Below are 25,722 nucleotides of genomic sequence, written 5' to 3'. Positions count from 1 at the left end.
GCCAGCGATGTCTCCCCAGGTTTGGGGCATGACAGGTTGGTGAAAATATCTACATGTACTCAATACAAATAGGGACGATATATCTTTAACGCAAACACCACGGCTACTAACTCTAAGTCATGAGTAGGATAATTTTTTTCGTGACTCTTAAGCTATCTGGATGCATAAGCTACTACTTTACCATGCTGTATTAAAACGCACCTAAGACCAACTCTTGAGGCATCACAATAAACGACAAACCCATCGGTCCCCTATGGTAACGTCAACACTGGGGCTGAAGTCAACTTCGTCTTCAACTCCTGAAAACTTTGCTCTTATGAATCTGACCACTGGAACTTGGGCTTTTTGCACGTCAACTTAGTCAACGGAGCTGAGATACAGAAAACCCCCTCCAAAAAACGTCTATAGAGTCTGGCCAGATCCAAGAAACTTCTTATCTCTGCTGCTGATGTGGGTTTGGGCCAATTCTTCACAGCATCAATTTTCTAAAAATCAACCTTAATGCCTTCACCAGAAATCACATGGCCTAGAAACGCTATTGACTTTAGTCAAAATTCACACTTTGAAAGTTTAGCATAAAATTTGCGATCCTGAAGGGTTTGCAACAACATTTTGAGATGCTCTGCATGGTCAGTCTCAATACGAGAATAAACCAAGATGTCATTAATAAAACTAGTGATGAATAAATCGAGATAAGGCTTCAAGACTCTATTCAGCAAATCCATGAAAGCCGCTGGCACATTCTTCAACCCGAATGATATAACAAGGAATTCATAGTAACCATAAGGGGTCCTGAAAGCTGTCTTCGTTATATCTTGTTCCATGACCTTCAAATGATAGTATCCTGATCTTAAGTCAACCTTAGAATAACATTGGGCACCCTGAAGCTGATCGAACAAGTCATCAATTCTGGGAAGTGGATACTTATTTTCAATGACGACCTTGTTCAACTGACACTAGTTAATGCACGAACGCAAAGATCCATCATTCTTTTAAACAAACAAAATATGTGCACCCCAAGGTGAGACATTTGGCCTAATGAATCCTTTGTTAAGAAGATCTTTCAACTCTGGTGGAGCCATTCTATATGGAGGAATAGATATCAGCTTGGTGTCGGGAAGTAGATTAATTCCAAAGTCAATCTCCCTATCGGTGGGAACTCCGGGAAGATCTTCAAGAAAAACTTCTAAAAACTCATTAAAGATTGGCATGAACTGGAGGTTTGGGGTCAGCGTATCTGTATCCTCAAATCAAACTAAGTGATAAATATACCCCTTGGAGATTATCTTTATGGATTTTAGATAGGAAATAAAACTACCCACGGATAATACTGCATCAGCCTTCCATTTAATAACTGGTTCGTTAGGAAAGTTCTACAACCTACTGTGGCATAACAGGATGACAACCAATCCATCCCCATGATTATATCAAAATCTGCCATCTCCAACTCAACTAAATTGGCTATGGTACTGCGGTGATACACTTTAACTAGACAACCCCTATATATATATCTAGCTACTACTGACTCTCCAACTGGAGTGGATACGTAAAAAGGTTCATGCAAATTTTCTAGCTCTGCTCCTAATTTCTTAGCAATAAAAGGGGGTTACATATAATAGGGTGGATCTGGGATCCATAAGGACATAAACGTCAAAAGTGAAAACTGTCAGTATACCTATAATAACATCTTCACGTGTCTCTGTATCTTAATGACCTGCTAGTGCATACAAGCGGTTCTAACCTCTGCCTGTATTACTAGACTTTGTTGCACCACGCGCTGGTTGGGCTTGTGAATTTCGAGGAGCTACTGAATTTATGGACCGAGCCATATTACCTCCGATACCCTGCCTCACTAATAGACAGCCTCTCATAAAGTGACTCTGCTGGCCACAACAAAAATATATATCCATTTCCCGAAGACACTCCCCTGGGTGTCTCCTACCACATTTGTTGCAAACTGGATTATCATAGACCTTTTTTCCTACACTAGCTCGTGATTGAGAGACTGCATGTTGCCCTTAAACTCTGTCTCTTCTGATCATACTTAGAACTTAGAGCCGGTGCACTGACTGAAGATGGAGGGGGTCCTGATGACCTATTATTGAAAAAATGTCTGCCTCTACCTTTCTGAGATCCTTCCTGGCTGAAGTTACCTGTAGACTTAACCCTCTTGCTGATTTTCCTGTTTCTCTGTTTCTGCAATTGTTGTATTTCTTTCTTTATGTCCTCGTTAGATTGTGCAAATGCAACTATCTTAGTATGATTATATCATTGTTTTGAGCAGCAATATTAGAATCACCTTTAAAATAAGGTCTATACAAAATGTCTAACTCTAGCCCTTATATTGGTAACCATTTCTGGAGCATACTTGGCCAACGAGATGAAGTTGAGATAGTATTCATTCATGCTCATGTTATTCTGTTTGAGCCTCCCGAACCCTAGGGCCTTAGCCTCTCTGACCTCTATCGCTAAGAAGTGCTAAATAAAAGCCTCTGCAAACTCACTCCAACTCATAGGAGATGCATCCTCACCTCGGAACTCTTCCCACGATTCATACCAAATAGCAAAGAACATCCTTCAGCAGGTAAGCAGCGAACTCCATTGCCTCTGTCTCAGTAGCATGAATAACACGAAGAGTCCTCTAAACCTCATCGATAAAGTTTTATGGATCCTCAATCTTGCTGGATCTTGTGAACACTGGAGGTTTCGTACGGAGGAACTCTCTGATCCTGGAAGTGGACGACCCATTATAAGTATCAATACTTGCAGCTGTTCCCTATCGTTGAGTTTGAGCAGCAACAATCTGAGTGAGAAACTAAATAGCTCCCCTAATGAAAAAATCAAATAAGCTGGGCGGCAGAATAACTGTTGTACGGACCTCCGCAGGCCTCTCAGTAGCAGGTGAAGGTGTTGTTGGGGGTAGTGAACATGATGCAGTCCCTGAGTCTTAATGCCAACTCTCTGGACCTGAGAGTCCACCTCTTGGGTAGCATTAGCAGTAGCCCTCTTGCTTGTAGCTGACTACCTCTTTGTAGATATTTTCTGAAAGAAATGTAAGAAGTACGAGTTAGAATTGTTTTTGAAGGCATAGCTCTAATTGCACGATCTAGAGTATGAATGAAGCGAGACAATTCTAAATGTCTTAGTGGTCAACTGTTTACATGTGTGGCATGCACACACACATAAAGGTGACCCACTAGACACAGTTTCATAGATATATGAGCATGTTACCCATTAGCTATGAAATTCAATTCTATAATCAAGTTCATATTTTGATACTAATTGATAGGCGTAATCATCAGTTTTCTATCTCTATGTCTAGATCTAAAATAACCAATTTTAGCCTCTTAAAATTCATGATTTAGTAGTTCAAATCACGTATAAACCAAGTATACTATTGAATTTAGGAACCTCAAATCTTTTCTCAAAAGTCCATTAATTCGGATCCCATACCCCAGCTTCAAAACCCCAAACTAGTGAAAAATGACTGCTGAATTTTAAAATAAACTTTTTATAGGAATAATTACGGCCCTAAACACTTTGGCCAACTAGTTTACAAAATATATGTGACAGTTATAGGTTTGTAGACTCATACTAAAATATGTGTACACTATAAATATAATATACATACTTATACACAACATATACATTGATAGTGTATATGTTGTGTATACTTCGGTCATGCTGGTAAATTAGTTGGCCGGACTGTACGTATCCGTAACTCTCCTATTTTTATATGCTACAAGGCCTCTTTTGCATTCATGACTCTCGTGCCCGTGTTCGCAATCAATAGCTGTCCATGTCTGCGCGATTGCAGTCATCACCCCACGGATTGCGTAGAAGGTTTGATCGAGTGATACCCGACTTTTCCCTTCGCGGTCATGCCCTCTAGTAATCGCTATCATAATAAATCTCTTTTCTTGTGTTCTTTTATCATGACTAGTGCTGAGGAAAATCTGCGATTCCAATTGTCCCTAAATGGTGCCGGAACACCCGAGCCCCTTGGGTCAATGATTCAAAATCATACATAAATTATATGAACATGTTATTAGCTATGGAATAAAATTCTATATCAAGTTCCTATTTTGATATTAATTGATAGGCCAAATCATCAGTTTTTTTTTTTTTTTATTTCTCTAGGTATAAAATACCCAATTTTAGCCTCTTAAAATTCATGTTTTAGCAGTTCAAATAGTGTATAAATCAAGTATACTATTGAATTTAGGAACCTCAAATATTTGCTCGAACTCCATCAATTTGGATCCCATGCCTGAGCTCCAAAACCACAAACTAGTGAAAAATGGCTACTGAATATTGGAATAAGCTTTTTATAGGGATAATTACGGCCCTAAAAACTTCGGCCAAGTAGTTTACAAAATACAACATGTATAGGTTGTCTACACTTGTACTAAAATATACATATACTATACATATAATATACATAATTATACATAACATATACACTAATATGTTGTGTATATTCTGTCCATGTTGGTAAACTAATTGGCCGAATTATATTTATCTGTAGCTTTCCCATTTTTATATGCTACAAGGCCTCTTTTGCTTTCACGACTCTTGGGACTGTGCTCACAATCAATAGTTATGTATGCCTGCGCGCGATTGCATAGAAGGCTTGATCGATATACTCGACTTTCCCCTTGCGATCACACCACCTGACCTCGTGATCACGATCAACGTCTTTACTTGTGCTCTTTGATCACGACTGGTGTTGCACGATTGGGAAAGGGGCACCAATACGATAATAATTTACAATTTTAATTGTTGCTAAATGGTGCCAAAACAACCCCGAGCCCCTCGGGTCCCAACACAAACATACCAATAAGTTTAAAATTATAATATTAATCTATACTCAAAAAGAGGAATTGAGTCATTACATTGAAATAGATGAATTAATAAAAAACAACTACTCCCTCTATCTCAATTTAAGTGTCTTGCTTTCTTTTTTTGTCTGTCTTAAAAGAGTGTTTTTTTCTATATTTAGTACGTTTTCCGATCTCAAGGCGAGTTTAAGACCACAAGATTTGAAAGACTACGCATATCTTTTATTTAAGATCATAAGATTAAAAAATCCCCTTTTATTTCTTAAATTCCGTATGCAGTCAATCTAAGACACTTAAATTGGGACGGAGGGAGTAATATTTTTAATCGGGAGAGAATATATATTAGTGCACATGCCCTCTAAATTTCCACTTTGTTGTTGCGAAAGAAAAGGGTCGGTGAGAAGTAAACAAATCTAGACAATCTCAAAGTACGTGGCCTAACATTTTGAACATCTTGGAAACAACGTGTCTCCCCCTAACCGTTCTCTCTCTCGGCATGCACAACTTCCTTTTTTCTCTTCCAAATTCTTCCTTTCTTGCGCATTTACCTACTATTTCTATAAGCCTAACAATAATCACTTTTGTATAGGTAATCCCCCCACCTAAACTTCTCCTACTTTTTCAACCCCATCTGGTTTTATTCCATTTTCTCTGCTTTATTAGATTCTGTTTCTCTTCTTTATTTACCCACCTTTAAAGTGGAAAACAGAGACACAGTTGTGTTTTTCTTTCTTTTGGGGTGTCAATGGAAAAGAATGATGGGTTTGATCGTCGGTTGAGTGATTCGTGTGAGGTTCCTGTTGATTTCGAAGTCGAAATACACGAGGAAAATGGCAATGAAACGAAAAAAGAGACTAATGGCGATACTATCAATGTGGAAGGTATGGATTTTGATTCTTGATTCTTGATGAATTCTTAGCAAGTGTTATAGAACAGTATTGTTTTTTATTCTTGATTTAATGAATTCTTAGCAAGTGTTATCTGAGAAGAATATATATATATATATTTTTTTTTTTTTTTGGAGAAATTAAAACGCCCCCGAACTCCAGACGTTTTAAACTTTACCCCAAACTATTGATGACTTCAAGACACCTCTAAACTCGGCTAAATGGATTTATTACACCCCTGAGCTCATGACCCGGAGTGAGTGTAGTCACTCGCGGGTCCAGCTGTAAAATAAGGCTTATGTGGCCTCCATGTGTAAAATATTAATGCCACATGGCATTTCATCTTATGTGCCCTCCACATAGATAAATTGTTTTGAAAAAAAATGTAAAACTGATTTTTTTTTTATATAAAAAATTTGAAACAATGAAATATTTATTTTAAATCTGGAATATTTGATTTAAAAAAAGAAAAACTGAAAAACTACAGTTTTAATTAAAATATTTGTAAAAAATGGATTTTTTTTTTATAAAAAATGAAAAATTGATATTTTTTAAAAAGTTTCCTAAAAAATTCAGATTTTCATGATTCTTTTAAGACACTTCTTTAAAAAAGAAGTGGAAAAATGGATTTTTTTTAAAAAATGTAGAAAACCCATTTTTTTTTTTAAATAATCCCTGAAAATTAGATTAGTTTTTAAATCTAGAAAAAAATTATCAGTTTTTCACTTTATTCTTAAAAAAAATCAGTATCCCAGATTTTAAAAAAGTCCAAGTTTTTAACCAAAAATTCAATTTTTCAGATTATTTTTTAGAAAAATGAGTTTATTTAATTTTCCAGATTGTTAAAAAGTCCAAGTTTTTTAATTAAAAAAAAATTCCAGTTTTTTTTTAAAAAAATAACGGGTCTCTCAGTTTTCAAGATTTAAGAAGTTCCAGATTTTTTAATAAAAAATTCAGTCCAGATTTATTTTAAAAAAAAAATGGGTTTTCCACATTTTTAAAAAAATTAGTTTTTTTAATTTTAAAAATTTATACTTTTTTTTATGAATTTTCCAAAATTGATTTTTCTTTTTTTTAAAAAAAAAAAAAAAAAAAGCTGACGTGGCACCTGTCACGCGCCTGTTGGCGTGTGACTACACTTGCTGTGCCACGTGGCAGCTCGGGATGAATTAAAACTCATTTTGCCAAGTTTAGGGGTGTCTTGAAGTGCAAAGAATAGTTTGGGGACTAAAGTTGCAATTCGTGCCAAGTTCAGGGGCGTTTTAGTTACTTAAGCCTATTTTTTTTGGATTAATTCTTGATTTAATGAGTTCTTATCAAGTGTTATATGAGAGCAGTTATTCATGTTTTCCTGAGAAATGGTTTGTTCATAAGTTGGTATGTTGCGGCTTAGTTATTTTTGCTTGATTAGTTAGTTATATGTCTCATTTGCTTTTTCTTACTCAAAAAAAGGTCTCATTTTCTTTGAATGACACTGAATATGCATTAGTGCTGTTATATATTTTGTACTCCCTCCGTCCCAATTTAAGTGTGTTAGTTTGACTAGGCACGAAGTTTAAGAAATAAAGACAAGCTTTTGAATCTTGTGGTTCTAAATTAAAGATGTGTGTACCAAAATGTCCTTTGAATCTTGTGGTTATAGACTTGCCACGTAGGATGTTTGAATTGTCAACTTACTAAATATAGAAAGAGACATTCTTTTTTGGACAGACCAAAAAAGAAAGTAAGACACTTAAATTGGGACGGAGGGAGTAATATATATGAGGTGGGATTGTCCTGCAACGGAAGGCAAAATGAGTTTGAAGGCTTCATATATGAAAAGCCTTGGTATTTTCAGGTTTTATTTAAACTTGAATTTAAATGGAATGTCTATTCATGAAATAAGATGACTATTCAAAATAGTAATTTTCTAACTCTATAAATTAGGCCTTCCTTCATGAAGTGGCTAAGCAAACTCTGCAGGTATAAACATAGACTTTGTTGTATCTTGAATCCTAAAGGGTATTGCTTTTATTTTCTATGGGCAATATCACTTTAAGGAAAGTCGATTCTTTCACGCCTCAAAGCCGTTTTCTGCTTCGATTATATTTTCCTATTTTTCTAACAAGTGCTTTGGGTGAATGTGGTCCGGAGTAACAGATTGTGAGAAAATGTTTCAAGTTGCACTTGTTTTTTGCGCGTAAAACAGGGAGGCTAGGTTAATTACATATTTACCTGTGAACACATTATACTTGGTATTCTGGATTGGCAGATAGAGCAGCTGGAAGAACATATCTAAGAGGGTCTAACTCTTTATTACGTACTCCAAAGTTTGTTTGTTTCTCTTTTGTTCATTACAAAACTAGAGATTTGCCACGAAGAAGGTGAATCTTTGTGCTTCCTAGCTAGATAATTGGTGTTGTATATACATGGTTGGTGCTGTGATTGCTTTGTGGTGTTAAAGTATACATCACATTTGTATGCATAATTCTTTAACATGGTGGGAACTGCCTTCTTTTGCATCATCACCTTCTGCTCTGGATAACAACTTTGTGATCGAGTCATCTTTTCCTTTCTAATACTATCTGGTATTGGTTATTAGATTTTTCTGATGGCTGATAATTTTGGGAGACAGAAGTTCTTAAGTACTTTAATTTTGAATAGCTTAAATGACCTTTGGGCTATCGATTTGTTGTCTAACGTACTGTGTATAGTTCAACTTCTAATCGGCTTCTGTGGGAGCAAGTCTGCTTCCAGTTACTTACCATTTCATGGACTTATCCGGTTGTTGATAGTATTTGTGTCATAGTTTATTATTTGATGGCTATTCTTAAGATATTTGTTACTCATACTGTGTCTCAATATTAATATGCTACGAACAGGATCTGCTAGCGAGAATTGTGCTGGGGATAGTGTTAAAAATGTGGAAAAGCCTGTGGAGAAATTGGAACCTGGTACCAGTCAGCCAGTTAAAGCTGTTGGAAGACGCAAACAAAACCAGAATAGAGCTCTAGGTCTGCTAACAGCAAAGCTTTTTGATGATAAACTTCCTTTAAGAAAAAAGGTAGGATTAAAATAACATAATTGTTACATGTTCTCTGTTGTATCTGTTTCTGATGATAAACTTCCTTTAAGAAATTGGAGGTGTAATAGTCAAAATACTCCCCAACGTTTGACCAAAATGCCAACTACACACCGAACCTTTGCTTTGGTCCTATTACCCCCTTGGACAATTTTTTTCAATATTAAAATGCCCCTTTTTTGCTGATGTGGCAGTCCAATATGACAACCCCAAATTATTAACAGGTGCTTGTCCACACGCGCCTGGCCCACGTGCCACATCTTTAATTTCCCCTCATTTTTTATTAATTTCCCCCTTCCTCCATCCATTTACTCTTCTTCAAAAAAAAAAAAAAAAAAATCTCTCAATTTTCCACACTCCATTTTCAGTATGAGGATCCAAAAACCCATACCCAATTCTTCTTCATCTTCATCAACATCATCATCATCATCATCTTCATTAGGAGTTGAAAAAAAAAAAATCACACCAACTTCCTCAAATTTGATCCAAAAAAATCCAAATGTGAAAGAAAGCTTCCTAATACCAAGTAGAACAAAGTTCATCCATTAATTTGATCAAACAATTAAGAATTTAAAGAAACCCACTTGGTGTTCTTCATAGTTTTCTCCAAATTCCTAACAATGGAGTTTAATTTTCTCCCCAAATCAACTCAAAGAATTAGTGCTTAGCTTAAACAACTCCAACCAAGCAACAAGTAGTAACTCCAAACAAGCAACTTTCAATCAGATTTTCTTTAACAGGATTAGATTTTCAACCTTTTTTTTTTTTTTTTTTCCAGATTTTCGGTTTTTTTTTTCAGATTTTTTTTTTTGAATTTGATTTGGGAAAAAAATTCAAATGTGAAAGGAAGCTTCCTAACACCAAGTAGAACAAATTTCATCCATTAATTTGATCAAACAATCAAGAATACATAAAGTTCTCGGGTTCGAACCCCCGCTCAAGCATAAAATAAAAAAATAATTTCGCAAGGCAGATCGGGGGAGAGTATGCCGGATCCGGCATACAATCTTTAAGGAAAAGCTAAAGTTATGCCGGATCCGGCATAATTAAAAGTCCGCCCCCATAAGGCAGAATTTTTCCTAAGACATAGTTTAGTTATGCCTTAGGCAGAATTTTAGTTAAGGCATAACAAAATTATGCCCCATAAGAGCAAGAACTTTTCCTTAATGCATAGACTTTGCCTTATAAGGCAAAGTTTAAGTTATGCCTTAAGAAAAACTTTCGCATTACGGGCATACTTTTAGTTATGTCTTTGGGGCATACTTTTTAGTTAAGGCATAACTAAAAGTTTACCTTGAAAAGTAAATATATATATATATATATATATATATATATATATATATATATATAAAGTACGCCCCTAATACTTTTACTTAAACACAACTAAAAGTCCGCCCCCTCGGCGGACTTTTACTTAAACACAACTAAAAGTCCGCCCTCCCGATCGTACTTTTACTTAAACACAACTAAAAGTCCGCCGGAGCGTACTTTCCTCGAAGCATATATATATTTTTTTTTAACTTTTCAAACTTTTAGTAATGCCTTAGCTAAAAATGTCCCATAAAACATAACTAAAAGTATGCCCCATAAGGCGTAAGTTTTCCTTAAGGTATAACAAAAGTTTGCCTTATAAGGCAAAATTTAATGGGCAAACTTTTATACGGGACCGATAACTTTGTGAAGGAATTATCAAAGTTATGCGGACCGCATACTTACGCCAAGTAACGCCCATAAGGCATAAGTATGCGGTCCCGCATAACTTTGGTAATTCCTTCACAAGTGTATGTGCCGTTGGGGGCATAGCGAAATTTAACTCTCGCCTTGCGAATTTTTTTTTCAAATTTTTGACTGCGTGTGGGTTCGAACCTGGAACCTATGGGTTTTAGCCAAAGGGCAAAATTTAAAGATTTCAAATATGAGGGGCAAAATTTAAAGACCACCCCAAACGAAGGGCAATTCGCAGAATTGCCCTTTAAAGAAACCCACTTGGTGTTCTTCATAGCTTTCTCCAAATTCCTAACAATGGAGTTTAGTTTTCTCCCTAAATCAAAGAATTAGTGCTTAAACAACTCCAACCAAGCAACAAGTAGCAACTCCAAACAAGCAACTTTCAATCAGATTTTCTTTAACAAGATTAGATTTTCAACCTTTTTTTTTTTTCCAGATTTTCGTTTTTTTTTCTTCAGATATTTTTTTTTTTCCAGATTTTCGTTTTTTTTTTTTGTGAATTTGATTTGGGAAAACAGTGATTATAAGAATAATCACTATCCTAGCTCTAAATTTATAATGGGTATTATTTTGACCAAAAAAATGGAGATGGGTGTTAAATAGGGTGAAGAAGAAGATGAAGTAGCCTAAAAATGGAGGGAATTTAAATTTATCTATGTGGCATCTATGTGGCAGTCCAGATTGGCATTTTAAAACACATCGATGCTTTTTTTAAAGGCTATAACGCGCCACTGAGCGGTGTAGTCACGCTCTTGTCCACATCAAGAAAAAGGGCATTTTAATACTGAAAAAAATTATCCAGGGGGGTAATAGGTCCAACGCAAAGGTTAGGTGTGTAGTTGGCATTTTGGTCAAACGTTGGGGGTATTTTGACTATTATCTCGAAATTGGAAGCTGCATTTTTTCTTTTCATTAATTAATAAAGCCTTAGTTATTCTTTCTGTCTGAGGAAACAGAAATTTGTGAAGCCTCAAGACAGAACAATATTAAGCATTAGGCGTATTTAGGATCTTGTGAATAAATTATGTCGTTTCCTTGAAGGCAGGAGTTTTCTTGTGTAAGAATATGACATTAAACTGCTAGAGTTTTGTACCTTTTCTGGAGCAACTAAAGATCTTGCTGCTAACACTAATTATTGGCACTTCGGATTCATAGAAGATATACAAATTAGATCATTGCACTGAAACATCAAGCTCCATATCTGTATTAGCTTGTATAGATTTTGTTAAAGTGTGTGTAGTTTTATTTTTTATTTTAGGTATCTAGGCACTAGTCAAGCTCCAAATTTGTTGCTCATATTGTGGGGTGGCAATTTCCATTTTTTCAGCCTTTCCCATGGTACAGACCATAATCATTCCTCATAGTAACCCAAAGTTAATTTGGACATATTTAAATGTTATGAAATTTAGAGGTCTCTTTCTACCTTATCTGCTCATTTATTCAGAGAGCCTCACCAGTGTCTTTCATTTAAAGGGTTAAAGGACTATAAATGAATTTACTTGGTTTCTGTTCATTTACCATCACTTGGGTGAGTTTGAGTTGATTTTATCATGTAACAATAGTAATGTCCTAATAATGGATGATCCTTGTTACCAGACAACCATCTTCTTTCAGAAATCATTTTTTTAATGAAACCTGTACCTGGTTTTGTAATTTGTGACAAAACCTAAAATTTGCAGCTCAAATTGTTCAATAGGCTTGCAACTGTTCAAGATGATGGTACCGTGCAATTTGAAGTTCCGGGGGATATTAAACCCGGAAAACTTGATTTTGGCACCGGAGTTGTTTACAATGGAGCTACAAGTGAAGCAGCAAATGATGTAGCTGATATTCCGGAGTTACCTCCGTTGCAAATTGTTATGCTCATTGTTGGGACGAGGGGAGATGTTCAACCCTTTGTTGCCATTGGGAAAAAGTTTCAGGTTTACTTGCCTTCCTACTCAACAAGCACAACCATCTATAATTTAATAATCTACAACATTTATTAGTTAACGTACACACTCGCTTTTACAATGTGACTGTAATAATGATAACTTCGATACAGAAATATATATATATATATATATATATATATATATATACCATGAATTTCTGGATGATACATGTCATTATTCTTTTACAAAGTAAGAATGATATCAATGTTTGTTTAGGAAAATAGCATCCGTAGCAATTCCTGGACGAGTCTTTGATAATGTTCCAGTTAACTGTGAAGTCAAGTAATAAGCATATTATAGCTTGGAAGTGGAAATTTCTTTTGCAGGAAAATGGTCATAGGGTGAGACTAGCAACTCATGCAAATTTTAAAGAGTTCGTCTTGGGTGCTGGATTGGAATTTTATCCTCTAGGTGGAGATCCAAAAGTTCTAGCTGCATGTGAGTAATCACTGAGAACCTTATTCACTCCCTATTCATTACGTCATATTTCTCATAATCAGGTTTTAGTCAAGCATACATATCACCACTACAAGTATTTTGTAAACTAAGAAGCAAGTTGATCACTACATATATGTTTTTGCAGACATGGTAAAGAATAAAGGGTTTTTGCCATCTGGACCTTCTGAAATACTTATTCAACGAAACCAAATAAAAGATATTGTATTCTCCTTACTACCTGCATGCGTAGATCCCGATCCAGAGTCCAATGTTCCATTCAAAGTAAACGCCATTATCGCCAATCCTCCTGGATATGGTAAGACTATCAGCTTGATGAATTATAATATGAAGTACTCGTGCTTTGATAGAGTTGCTTGCGTTGTAGGTTTTACCTTCACGTTGTTGCTAAGAAAAAGTATACATCTTCATTCCCTATCTTTCCCTTGCGTATGTCAAAAGATTGGTTCTTTAACTTTTGAACAACTCATGTTGTCAAAAAATATATTGCATTGCATCCATTTAAACTGTGGGTTTTGGTAAAAGCAAGCACAAACATAAAACACAGTATATGAGTTTCAAAGTTTCAGATATGCTGATTCCTCTTCTTCAGGTCAGTGGATCTAGCAATTATTAGATTTTATCTACATTATACTTCTCCGTATAGCTAAACTTTGGAACAAGGAAAACAATCCTGGTGGCACCGCTATCAGATAGTTTTCAGATCTTCTGTTCTCACGTTGAACTCTTTCAATTAATGTAGTGCCGCTCTTTTTATTTTGCCTTTTCTGCTCAAGATTTGATTTTGGCACTATATCCTGATCTTGAGATTTGATTTTGGCACAATATCCTGATCTTGGAAGTAGTCATCGGAGACGGTAGACATTTCCACTCTTATTTGCTATCTTGTTCCATGCCGATGGTTGGTTGGTTCATCACAAGAAGTACTATCCTAACCTTATTACCAACTGATACGTCTTACATTTTCTTGGAACGTCAATTTGCATTAGCCGTATAGGAAGTGGTGAATTTTAATGTAAAGTTTAGAGTTTGGATAGCATTGCTCATACTTAAAGTCAGTCGGTCGATTACTGCATGGAAAAATCTGCAACTTAATATATATACCTTCTGTCCTTGCTGATGTTTTATTTAAATGAGACATTAGTTTCACAAAGTAAAGAAATTTGACATTTAGATCCATGTAACAAGGTGGATACACCATTGACTCTCTTGTCACAGGTGCTTCCTACCAGTATTGCTGGCATCTGGAAGCAATTCTGTTTATTAAATCTTGTTTATTTAGTTGGAAAGGATTTGATTCAAGAGTACAATAATATCTGCTGATTTTTTTCACGATTGATGATATGTTAGATCAAGTAAAATTTCCTACATATTTGGGTGGTTTAACTTATTCATTGCTTTGACTTCTTGTTTAGGACATATGCATGTAGCAGAGGCCCTGAAAGTACCATTGCATATATTTTTCACAATGCCATGGACGTAAGTGATCTATTTCAAAAATAGATTTTCTTCTCAGGTTTCTTTTTCAAATCTTGTCTTTCTATCTGAGTAGGATTATGGAGTTTCTTGTGACATGCGACCTTTTTAAAGTTTCCTGCTCTCGTTCCTTGGCAGGCCTACTAGCGAGTTTCCACATCCTCTCTCTCGTGTCAAGCAGTCAGTTGGTTACAGAGTGAGTGTTTGATGATATTCTTTTTCTTTAGCATTTTGACTTCACTTGATGTTTCTTTTGTATTATTTGTATCTAATTTCTGAATGCCTTGTGCAGCTATCATATCAAGTCGTTGATGGACTGATCTGGCTTGGGATTCGGGATGTGATAAATGACTTTAGGAAGAAAAAGTTGAAGCTAAGGCCAATAACTTATTTGAGTAACTCCAACAGTTTTAATCCAGATGTGCCTTATGGGTATATATGGAGTCCACACCTAGTTCCTAAACCCAAAGGTCTCTTTCTAAATATCTTGTTATAGACTCTACCTTGTGTGTTACATGGTTGAGATGCATAGTGAATATTTGGTGGTTCATTCTCAACGTAGTTTAATAGTTTTGATTGTAAATTGTAGATGTCTTTGCCCAACCTGTCTGCCTTTTTTAGTTGCTTCACATTTATGCTTCATAAGTTGATAGTTGAAATTTAATTGAACGATACATCTGTTCTTGTTCTAGATTTCTCTGTAATGCCCCTCAGATGGTCAGTTTGGACCAAGTAATATGTAGGTTTGGGTCATATTCAGAAATAGCTTTTGCATTCAATTGGAAGCTGTTTCATGGTATGACCATGTAATAAGCTCTTTCAGGTTTGAACAAGCTTCTGTATCTCTTTCCTTCCAAGGACCTTGAAATGGCGGAGGTTTGGCACAGCATTAAATACGAATTTAGACAAAAATAATAAAAAGGTTTAAAGTCAGAAGGAGATGTTACTTCCGTAAAGCAGAAACAAGTGACTCTTTAGTGGGTAATAGAAGGCTCACGAATGAATCCACATACTACAGTTTTGTCCTAATTAAGTTATATGTCATTTTCAATTTCTGTTTAAATTGTTAGGCCATTTAATCTCGTCTCCTATACTTTCACTGGTTAAATTCATTTGGATATTTGTAGGATTTCTCTCCTGTTTCTCATAGGAGGAATGTACATCTTCTCTTTTCTGTAGATAACAGTGGGTCTGCATCAATAGATAAATGAGATCTGCTACTTCATTAATTTAGTTTAGCATCTTGATAAGGGGTATTCTCAATGCTGGGAACTACACAAGTATTCTCACATACAGTATACTTGTGAGGAAGTACAAGACTGTTTTGAAGTGATTCCCAGCTGCTGTTAATAGTCCATAGTTGAATGTTGGGTCTGTTAGAATAGGAATGGATTTGTTTATAGCATCCTACATGGAAAAGGATTGGGATGTAGTGTCTATAAATAGGGCTCAATGTAATAATGTAGATACACAATTCAAGAATATTTTTCTCCCATAATTTCTCACATGATATTAGAGCAGGACCCATCCCAATTATTGTTTCCCGATAGTGGGCCCCATATTAAAATTTCCCACGCACCAGATGTCCAGCCCTTGGCGTGAGGTGGGGTGTTAAAATATCACTCTCCTTCTGTTGGGACTACCGTTATTTTTGTTTTTCACTTTCTAGTTCTACCTGCCTTGATCCCCCCCCCCCCCAACCCCCACCCCCCCCCCCCCCCCCGCCCCAATCTCTGTCAGACGTAAAAACTGTATAGTTGATGTAGTCCTTGATTTCATTTCCCAAGGTAGTAGTTAGTTATGACAACCAACTTTGAAGTTCTTGTACCAGAGAGGAATAGCCTAGCGGGTAAGGACTATCCACTTCCAACTATAAGGCTTAGGGTTCGAGTGACCAAGAGAGAAGGAGTGATAAAGGGCAGAGGTTTGTTTTTTTCTTTTTGAGAAGAGGGGGAAAGAGAGGGGGGGTTGTAGAGAGCGCTAGAAGCTGAGCTCTAAGTTCAGCTATATTATGGATTAAACCACAACTAAACCTTGGTACACCATAATTTTGACTGTGCCTTCCAATGATGCAAGCCATATACACCTTTCTCCGGGAAAAAATACAAGCCTTCTACAATCCAATACAGCTAAAGGACAGCTCAGACCATAGTAATGGATAGATTTGTATGCACAGAACACTAAATCTTTGTAGGGTGAAGAAAATAAATATCATGGTTTGATCCAAATTGAGAATTTGGGAGAAGCAAAAATGAGGAATTGGAGTTATGAGCAAGGAATTTCAAATGGCCAAAGTGGCTAATAGCAAGGTTGGGTTTAACAATAATAATAACTGAAATTCTTTGCTGATATAAGGGAAGACAGAGAAAAAGGATAATATAGCTGAAAAAGTTGTATCTGCTTTCACATCTATTTGCTTCTTTTCTGGTGATGCATTTTTTATTCACTTTCTAGTATTCTTCCAAATATAAGGTGCATATTTATCGGCTGATGCATGACTAAAGAAATTTGATTAAGAAAGTTGGAGATTATCTCCATTTTCCTACCCTTAGTATGTCTTTAATTCTTCGTACATATGTCTTAGGTAGATGTTGCCTTTTCCACCGTTCAAGTTTCTTCGTAGCTTCGAAGTTGCTAAATTTTGTTACTCCAAAATCTCTGTATGGGTTTGTGCTTAGCATAGTTCATAAGCAAAGTACTCGATTTGTAATCCTATTTTATCAGCCAAGTAACCAACGTTTAGATTTTTTAAACTGTTATTTATTCTTTCTTGGCAAAATTAATCCGCGATAGGTGCCATGTGAAACCAAGTAAGTGCATCTCTAAGTGTAACATGCTGCTATTCCTTTTGATAAAGATGGAATGCTGCATCACAAAGGTTACTGTATATTCTGCAAGTAAATTCTATTAGAAGATAAAGCTTCTTGCTCTCTCCATTTTCCCTCTGAACATGGTTGTTGAATTTTGTCACTAAAGAGTTGTCCATGTATCATTTTGGTGCCTTCCTTATTACTGAGGGAACTGGTAGCAGAACATGCTGTCTGAGTAACACTATTATTTCTACTGGGTGATTTGCAGATTGGGGCCCAAAAATTGACGTCGTGGGGTTTTGCTTCCTAGACCTTGCTTCCAATTATGAACCACCAGAATCACTTGTTAAGTGGCTTGAAGATGGTGAAAAGCCTATATATATTGGCTTTGGAAGTCTTGTAAGTTGACCACCAATAATTTCCTTTTGCTACTATGAGTTTAAGCTACATGGGATTCAAGATCAACTGCAATATTATACCCATTTATGTCGGCTTCTTAAGTATCATGCTTACCTTTGTAAGTCTTGCAAGTGTTACAATAACCACCACTAGTTTCTTTCTTGCTGTTCATGAGTCTACCTAGATTCAAAGTCAACTGAAATGTTATGCTAATTGATATGGGCTTTCTAAGTATTGTCATTAACTTTTAGTGACAATTTCTTAATATTGTTTTTAACAGCCTGTTCAAGAACCTGAAAAAATGACCGAGATAATTGTTCAAGCTTTAGAAATTACTGGACAAAGAGGTATCATTAACAAAGGCTGGGGTGGCCTTGGGAGCTGTAAGCACTTAAATATTTTGATTTGTCGCACCATGTGTACTACCTACCGCAATTCACAAGGTTTATGATTGATTATGTTGGGTGATAACACAAAACATCTTCTCTCAGTGAAGCAACCAAAGGATTTTGTGTACCTGTTGGATAATTGCCCTCATGATTGGCTGTTCCTGCAATGTGCTGCTGTGGTATGGTTTCTTTACCTCAGTTAATTGGCGTGTTTTCATCTAAATTTGGATGCACCCCGTGCATAAGCGCCTGATCCCCCAGCTTTTCTTCTTAACTGTTAAAAAACTGAATTCTGGATTGATGATTTGTGATGTGGTTATGCAATAAATTTTATAAGTTGAGGAATTGTGATTCCACCCGCCTTTACAGGTCTGTCTTGTATCACAAACTTACTTTAATGAGGAAACTCCTTGGGTGATTCACTTAGTTTGTTGATCCAGTTTAATTCTTGGGTTAGTTCCTAATTGTCGACACCCTATTGTTTAAAGCTTCGTTTATCCTTTTTTTCCCATGGCTGCAAAAGTTTATTCTGCTTATTATCTTGAGTTATGGAATCTTAATCTAACATGTGATGGAAAATAAAATAGGAGTTTCTATTGGATAACATCAATGGATACTCTTTTTTCTGATATAGTGCAGCTGGGACACAAAGTAACTTCTGTATATGATGTGCAAGCCATATGTGCATCGACTTTAACCTCTCCTCAACTTGATAAAGTAGCTGGTCAATAACAACAACAACATACCCAGTGAATCCCACAACGTGGGTCTATAGTGTAGTGTCAGTTTCAAAAGACCTTACCCTTACCTTAGGTAGTGGAGGCTATTTCCTAAGACCCTCGGCTCAAGAAAAAGCATAGGAAAGGTTAGATACGGCAAACAATTCAAAGCAATTATGAAAATGAAAACAACGAAAGTGAATAAGCCATGATAAACCATTCTGTGAAAACAGATACTCGCAGAAATCAAGGGACAAGAAACTATAGAGCAATGAAACTACTCGTAAGAAAGGATAAACGTGACTACCTACTAGCCTTCTACCCTAATTTGAGTCCTCCATACCCTCCTATCTAAGGTCATGTCCTCGGTAAGCTGGAAATGCGCCATGTCCTGTCTAATCACCTCTCCCCAATACTTCTTCGGCCTACCTCTACCTCTGCTGAAACCGTCCATAGTCAGCCTCTCGCACCTGCGTTTCCCGCATCTTGTCCTCCACCGAGGCTATTCCTACCTTGCCTCGGATAACTTCATTCCTAATCCTATCGCTCCTAGTGTGGCCACACATCCATCGCAGAATTCTCATTTCCGCCACTTTCATCTTCCGAACATGAGATTTCTTGACTGGACAACACTCCACCTGATACAACATAGTTGGTCTAACCACCACTTTGTAGAACTTACCTTTAAGTTTTGGCGGCACCTTCTTGTCACACAACACTCTGGAGGCAAGCCTCCATTTCATCCACCCCCGCACCAATACACGTCATCATCAATCTCCCAATTTCCTTGTATAATAGACCCAAGATACTTGAAACTATCTTTCTTCTGTATGACCTGGGTGCCAAGCTTCACTTCGACGTCAGCCTCATGCACTATATCACTGAACTTGCACTCCAAGTACTTTGTCTTAGTCCTACTCAACTTGAACCGTTTAGACTCCAGAGTTTGTTTCTAAACCTCCAGCTTAGCGTTAACTCCGCTGCGAGTCTCGTCAATCAAGACTATGTTATCCGCGAACAACGTACACCATGTCACCTCACTTTGAATTTGTCGCGTCAATCCATCTATCACCAAGGAAAATGAAAATAAAAATGGGCTAAGAGCTGATCCCTGGTACAACCCCATCACAATTGGGAAGTGCTCCGAGTCTCCTCCCAGAGTCCTTACCCTGGTCTTGGCCCCATCATACATGTCCTTGATCGCCCTAATGTACGACACAGTGACACCTCAGCCTCCAAGCATCTCCACGAACCTCTCTCGGCCCTTTGTCATATGCCTTTTCTAGGTCGATGAATACCATGTGTAAGTCCCTTTTCCTCTCCCTATACTACTCCACCAGTCTCCGTACAAGATGAATAGCTTCTGTAGTTGAGCGCCCCGACATAAGTCCGAACTGGTTCTCTGAGATAGACACACCTCTCCTCACCCTCATCTCCACCACCCTTTCCCACACTTCCATAGTGTGGCTTAGCAGCTTGATCCTTTTGTAGTTGTTGCAAATTTGAATGTCGCCCTTGTTCTTGTACAATGGAATCATTGTACTGGATCGCCATTCTTCGGGCATCTTAGCCGTCTTAAAGGTAACATTAAATAACCGAGTCAATCACTCCAAACCCGTCCCCCCGCCTGTTTTCCAAAATTCCCGAATCTCACTCCAGTCTCGGTCGCTCTTCCCCTACTCATCCTATGAACAACACCCTTAACTTCCTCAACCTTTGTACTCCTACAATATCCAAAATCACGACACCTCTCGGAGTACTCCAAATCTCCCAACACAATGTCTCTGTCCCCTTCATCGTTCAAGAGTTTGAGGAAGTTGACTGCCATCTCCGTCTAATGAGAACGTCCTCCACCAGTGCCCTTCCATCCTCGTCCTTGATGCACTTCACCTAATCTAAGTCACGCGCCCTCCTCTCCCTCGCCTTGGCTAGTCAGTACAACTTCTTATCCCCGCCTTTGTCCTCTAGTTCTGCATACAGGCGTTCAAAAGCTGTTGTTTTTGCCGCCGTAACCGCTAACTCTGCCTCCTTCCTCGCCATCTTATACAATTCCCTATTCGTCCGCTTCTCCTCATCATCCTTGCTGTCCACCTACTTTGCTTCCACCTTCTCTTGAACTTCTCCATTCCACCACCAGTCCCCTCGGTGCCAACATGTGGGATAGGACGGACATCAGTTATAAAAATTTGTTCGCCCTTTCAATCATTAAACAACCACTGATATGTGGATATTTTTTTGTTCATTCTTCCAGGTGCATCATGGAGGTGCTGGAACAACTGCAGCTGGACTGAAAGCCGCGGTAATATTTGATTTCATACATGACGATAATCCTGTATATTGTCTCAGTTTCTTATTTTTAATGATACATGTGGATGTTTTTCAGTGCCCAACAACCGTGGTACCTTTCTTTGGGGATCAACCCTTTTGGGGCGAACGTGTGCATGCTAGGGGGGTTGGTCCTGCTCCCATCCCTGTGGATGAGTTCTCCCTTGAAAAGCTGGTCACTGCCATCCAGTTCATGCTAGATCCAAAGGTAGTTTCTTCCTAGTGTTCTATTTACTTATTTATTTATATTGTGTCTCTGGAGGGACGTCCATATATATTTTTTCTTAATCCGTTTTTATCATACATTTTTGAGCAATGTGCACATTTTCTGCTGGTATCATTATGATACATGCTGTTTGATAGTAATACTCTTGTGGTGTGCAGGTAAAAGAACGTGCATTAGAATTGGCAAAAGCCATGGAAAATGAGGATGGAGTGACTGGAGCTGTGAAAGCATTCTATAAACATTTCCCGCGAGAATCACTTGAGCCTAAGCCTGAGGTGGCGCCTCGTCCTCACCATTTCTTTTCCCTTAGACGCTGTTTTGGACACTCCCCTACTTCTGTATGATCACTGATGTTATAGAAATAGAAAAGCTCGTCGGATTTGTAATCTCTGTTTAAAAAGGAATTCATAAAATATAGGATCCAATACCATGATAGAATTCAAGATCATGATTAGATCTTGTCCTGAGTTTGATAGTATTTCCGATTATGTCTTTTTTTTTTTTTTTTTTTTTTTTTTAATTATCGATTATATGGTTTTGGTTTTGTTTTGGAATGGAGTGAGAGGAGTTATGAGGTGGTTAAAGGGAAAAAAATGCTATATCAAATGAGGTTATGATGGAAATGTTAGTTTTAAAATCATGAGGGTTGTACACCGGGTTAGTTTGAGTTTTTCAAATACCAAACCAAACTAATTGGATTGGGTTTTTTTAAAGCTATAAACCAAACCAAATCAATAAAAGTCGGGTTTTTCAACTTCAGGTTTTCTAGGTTTTTTCGGGTTGCTCGGGTTTTTCGATTTTTTTTTTGGTAAAGTCTTCATACGAATTTTATAACTTGTACTTTAAATATTTTTTTAGTCCTAGGCTGTTCACGGGAAACCATTAAATCGAATCAAACAGATAAAAAAAATTGAATTTTTTTAGGTTTGATTTGATTTGATTTTTAATATTAAAAACCGATAAAATATGATTTGATTTTGATTTTAAGTAAAAAATAACCGAAAAAAATCTTAATCAAACCAATTATACATATAATATTTAAAAATTATAATTTTACTTATATATATGAAAGTTTTTACTGTAGTATATTGTTTCTTTGGGCCCAAGTACAAAAAGTAAAGGAAAATATAGCCACGAACTTTAGGCATATATCATCAGTATCGGAATAGGGTAATTGAAAAACCTAATTTAGTCTCCTCATCCAAGCGTACAAAATTCTTTCAACTCTTAACTATTGGAACATGTTTATCTGATAAGAATGTTGGTTTAGGTGATATAGTAGAAACCAAACGAAATTCATCTGGATAGCTATTTCAGTTGTTGAGTTTTATTATAATTCCTCCAACCCTTCTCCCTATTGTATTGTATATAGCCGTGTATATAGTTAAGAAAAATAATAATCTTATTAAAAACCAATAAAAATCGAAAAGATCAAAAAAATCGAAAAAACAGACATAAAACGACGTAAGAAAAAACCGACTTAATTGATTTGATTTGATTCTTGTATCATTTTTTTGCACGGATTGCCCTTCGTTTGGGGTGGTCTTTAAATTTTGCCACTCAAATTTGTGGTCTTTAAATTTTGCCCTTCATATTTGTGGTCTTTAAATTTTGCCCTTTGCTTGGAAAGATGAGCGAATACATGAAATTAGTGTTCGAACCCCCGCTCAAGCATAAAATAAAAAAATAATTTCGCAAGGCAGACTAGGGGAGTGTATGCCGATCCGATACAATCTTTAAGAAAAAGTTAAAGTTATGCCGGATCCGGCATAACTAAAAGTATGCCCCACAAGGCAAAGTTTTCTTCTGTTGTTTTTAGTTAAACATAACTAAAAGTACTCACGGAGGCATATAAAATTTAAACTTTGCCTTATAAGGCAAACTTTTTTTTTGGTTGAAAGTCTATTTTATTCCATCCAAAAAACTTGTCTTTGACACAAAGTTGAAGCCGACCTTCAACCGTACATGGTAAAATTCCTACTCACTAACTTGGTGTATAAGTCAAACTAGGAGCAACTATTACATTAAAAAAACAAATTACATTTTAATCAACTACACTTAGCTAGGGGTAGCAATTCATAGCGACAAGAGCTCTCAAACCATTTGAAATTGTTCCCCGCCTGATGTGAATATGTTGTGCAATCTCTCTGCGAGTCTATCGGGGAAGAAACCGAGTATTTTGAAATCGAGTAGGTTCCTTTCTCTCCAAACCAATGCCACTAGCATACCAAAAATGCAGCAAGTAATGGAGAAGGGCTCGATTTGTGTCTAGCAATGTGTGAGATCCATGATTTCATCTTGCTTTATTCTTCTAGTGTACCCCACCATACCAACAATGTACTACAATCCTTTTGTGATGGAGCATTCAAAATAAAGATGGGAAAATATTTCTTGGAATCCGCCTCGCCGGAAGATGGGAAAATATTTAAAGTCTATCAACGACCTAATCTACCTTGTATTGCCGGTAAAGTGTGAATTTGTATCCGGGATGGACATTTGGTTGTAGCATAATACTTTTCCATGTAACTTTGGTATATATGCTTGAAAAAATACATATATATGCTTCAAGGCAAAAGTTTGCCCATAAGGCATAAGTATGCCCCCATCGGCATAAGTTTGGTAAATCCTTAACAAGTTTATGCCGATGGGGGCATACTTTTAATGGCAAACTTTTATGCCGAGATCCGAATAAACTTATGAAGGAATTATCAAAGTTATGCCGGAATCGGCATACTTATGCCAAGTCTGCCCATAAGGCATAAGTATGCCGGGTCCGGCATAACTTTGCTAATTCCTTCACAACTGTATGCCGATGGGGGCATAGCGAAATTTAAACTTTGCCTTGCGAATTTTTTTAAAAATTTTGACTGTGTGGGGGTTCGAACCTGAAACCTATGGGATTTAGCGAAGGGCAAAATTTATAGATTTCAAATATGAAGGGCAAAATTTAAAGACCACCCCAAAAGAAGGGCAATTCTGCGAATTGCCCTTCTTGTATTTGAAAAAATGACTTAAATGTTTGGTCATCTTTTAAGTACTAACCGACTCAAACCGGATCATGAACACCCCTAAGTCCTAGTAAGATACGGCTATCTAATTAAAATATTTTTAAGAAAATAATATAAAATGTGAGATGAGATATGACATTATACTAAAATATTCAACAAAAAAAGTAATGAAATCGCATAAAATAAAATGATCATAATCTAAAAGTATTAAGTCATGCTATAGTAAATACAGCTAATTTATAAGGCATATATAAAATTGTCATAATCTAAAAGTACTAAACCATGTTAAAATAAGTACGGATAATAAATATTAATTATATGACTAAATATTTTTAAAAAATTAAGTTATTGATTTTCACTGTCTAAACCAATATAAGACTAAAGAATAGATATCCAACAATATTATCATTCCTGCGTTAGAATTGAATTTCTTTTGTTAGCATTAGTATTGATTTGAGTTTATTTGGTTTTATTTGAGTTACTAATATCTATGGCCTATAAAACGTATTGGACCTTTCAAAATTTTAATTTCAAGCTTGAAATAATATGTTAAAAGACAAAAAACTATGAAAAAGCTTAAGAAATATTTATAAATAACATTATTTTTAAAATTTTATGCATGTAATCTCGGATTGGTTTGATTCGGTTTGACTTTTTAAATTAAAACCAAACCAAACCAAACCAAACCAAGAGTGATCGGGTTTTTCTTTTTAAAACCAAATCACTAATCGATTTTTTTTTTCCAATTTGGTTCGAACTATCGGTTTGGTGTTGTTTGTGGTTTCCTTTGTACACCCCTAGTCATGACAATGTGAACTTTGATGAATGCAAGGCAAAATACATCAAATGACCCCTCAACTATACCCGAAAAGTTAAGTTCACACTCAAACTAATCGGGCAACCTCTTAACCCCTTGATCATCTTAAAAGTGAATTTATTACTACCCTAGAAACTGATGTGGCACAAAAAAGTTATAATTAAAAAATAGGAGAGTGAAATGAAACTTTAATAATTAAAAAAACTAATTTTTAAATTTAATACTGAAATGAAAAATTATAATTAAAAAAAAAAAATTAGATTTTAATTAAAAGAAATCTCTCCTTCTTTTCCATTTCACCACCCACACCCTCACCCTCACCCTCACCCCAAAACCCCCTTCTTCTTCTTCTTCTTCTTCTTCTTCTTCTTTTAACAAGCATCGCCCTCGACCCCCCCCCTCCCCTCTCTCCTCCACCCTCACGCCACCCCCACCCTCAAACCCTTCTTCTTCTAAATTTGACCACCATCACGCCCCCCCCTCCCCTTCCACCTTCTTCACCATATATATCACCACCACCAACACTGCTATCACTCGCAAACCACCACCAACACCAGATTTCAATAGCCATCACCTCCACTGGTTTCAATAGTCTCAATCAATTTTATCTACCATCAACTCCACTGATTTCAATAGCCACCACTAA

General features: G+C 36.6%; 1 protein-coding gene across 6 annotated transcripts; it reads left to right on the top strand.

The window, feature by feature from the left end:
* The first annotated feature begins 5,283 nt into the window (after positions 1-5,283).
* On the top strand, positions 5,284-21,752 carry LOC132059549 (sterol 3-beta-glucosyltransferase UGT80A2-like). 6 transcript variants are annotated; one of them, XR_009415633.1, is made up of 14 exons: positions 5,284-5,722; positions 8,590-8,771; positions 12,197-12,439; positions 12,778-12,889; positions 13,035-13,205; positions 14,323-14,386; positions 14,522-14,579; positions 14,676-14,853; positions 17,462-17,592; positions 17,873-17,939; positions 18,084-18,160; positions 18,319-18,433; positions 20,952-20,999; positions 21,084-21,236. XR_009415633.1 is itself a non-coding variant. In XM_059452177.1 (14 exons), exons 1-14 carry the CDS (start codon positions 5,587-5,589, stop codon positions 21,593-21,595), a joined length of 1,803 nt encoding a protein of 600 aa, XP_059308160.1. In that variant the 5' UTR covers positions 5,287-5,586; the 3' UTR covers positions 21,596-21,752. The 6 variants fall into 6 exon arrangements, 4 of the variants coding, with proteins under 4 accessions (XP_059308160.1, XP_059308159.1, XP_059308161.1 ...); XR_009415632.1 differs by having other exon boundaries at positions 5,285-5,722; positions 17,873-17,975; XM_059452177.1 differs by lacking the exon at positions 18,319-18,433 and adding an exon at positions 21,410-21,752 and having other exon boundaries at positions 5,287-5,722; positions 21,084-21,233.
* Positions 21,753-25,722: the final 3,970 nt, after the last annotated feature.

The sequence above is a fragment of the Lycium ferocissimum genome, chromosome 6 (assembly GCF_029784015.1).
Source record: "Lycium ferocissimum isolate CSIRO_LF1 chromosome 6, AGI_CSIRO_Lferr_CH_V1, whole genome shotgun sequence".
NCBI classification, from domain to species: domain Eukaryota; kingdom Viridiplantae; phylum Streptophyta; class Magnoliopsida; order Solanales; family Solanaceae; genus Lycium; species Lycium ferocissimum.
Note: the sequence above shows the minus strand (reverse complement) of the source record. Positions and strands in the feature narration are given on the sequence as shown.

Excerpts from the sequence above, each read along its gene's own strand:
- LOC132059549 (XM_059452176.1), top strand. The coding sequence starts at position 5,587 with ATGGAAAAGAATGATGGGTTTGATCGTCGGTTGAGTGATTCGTGTGAG. Across the intron at positions 13,206-14,322 it reads CGCCAATCCTCCTGGATATG|GACATATGCATGTAGCAGAG; the intron begins GTAAGACTATCA and ends CTTCTTGTTTAG. Across the intron at positions 21,000-21,083 it reads CAGCTGGACTGAAAGCCGCG|TGCCCAACAACCGTGGTACC; the intron begins GTAATATTTGAT and ends GATGTTTTTCAG.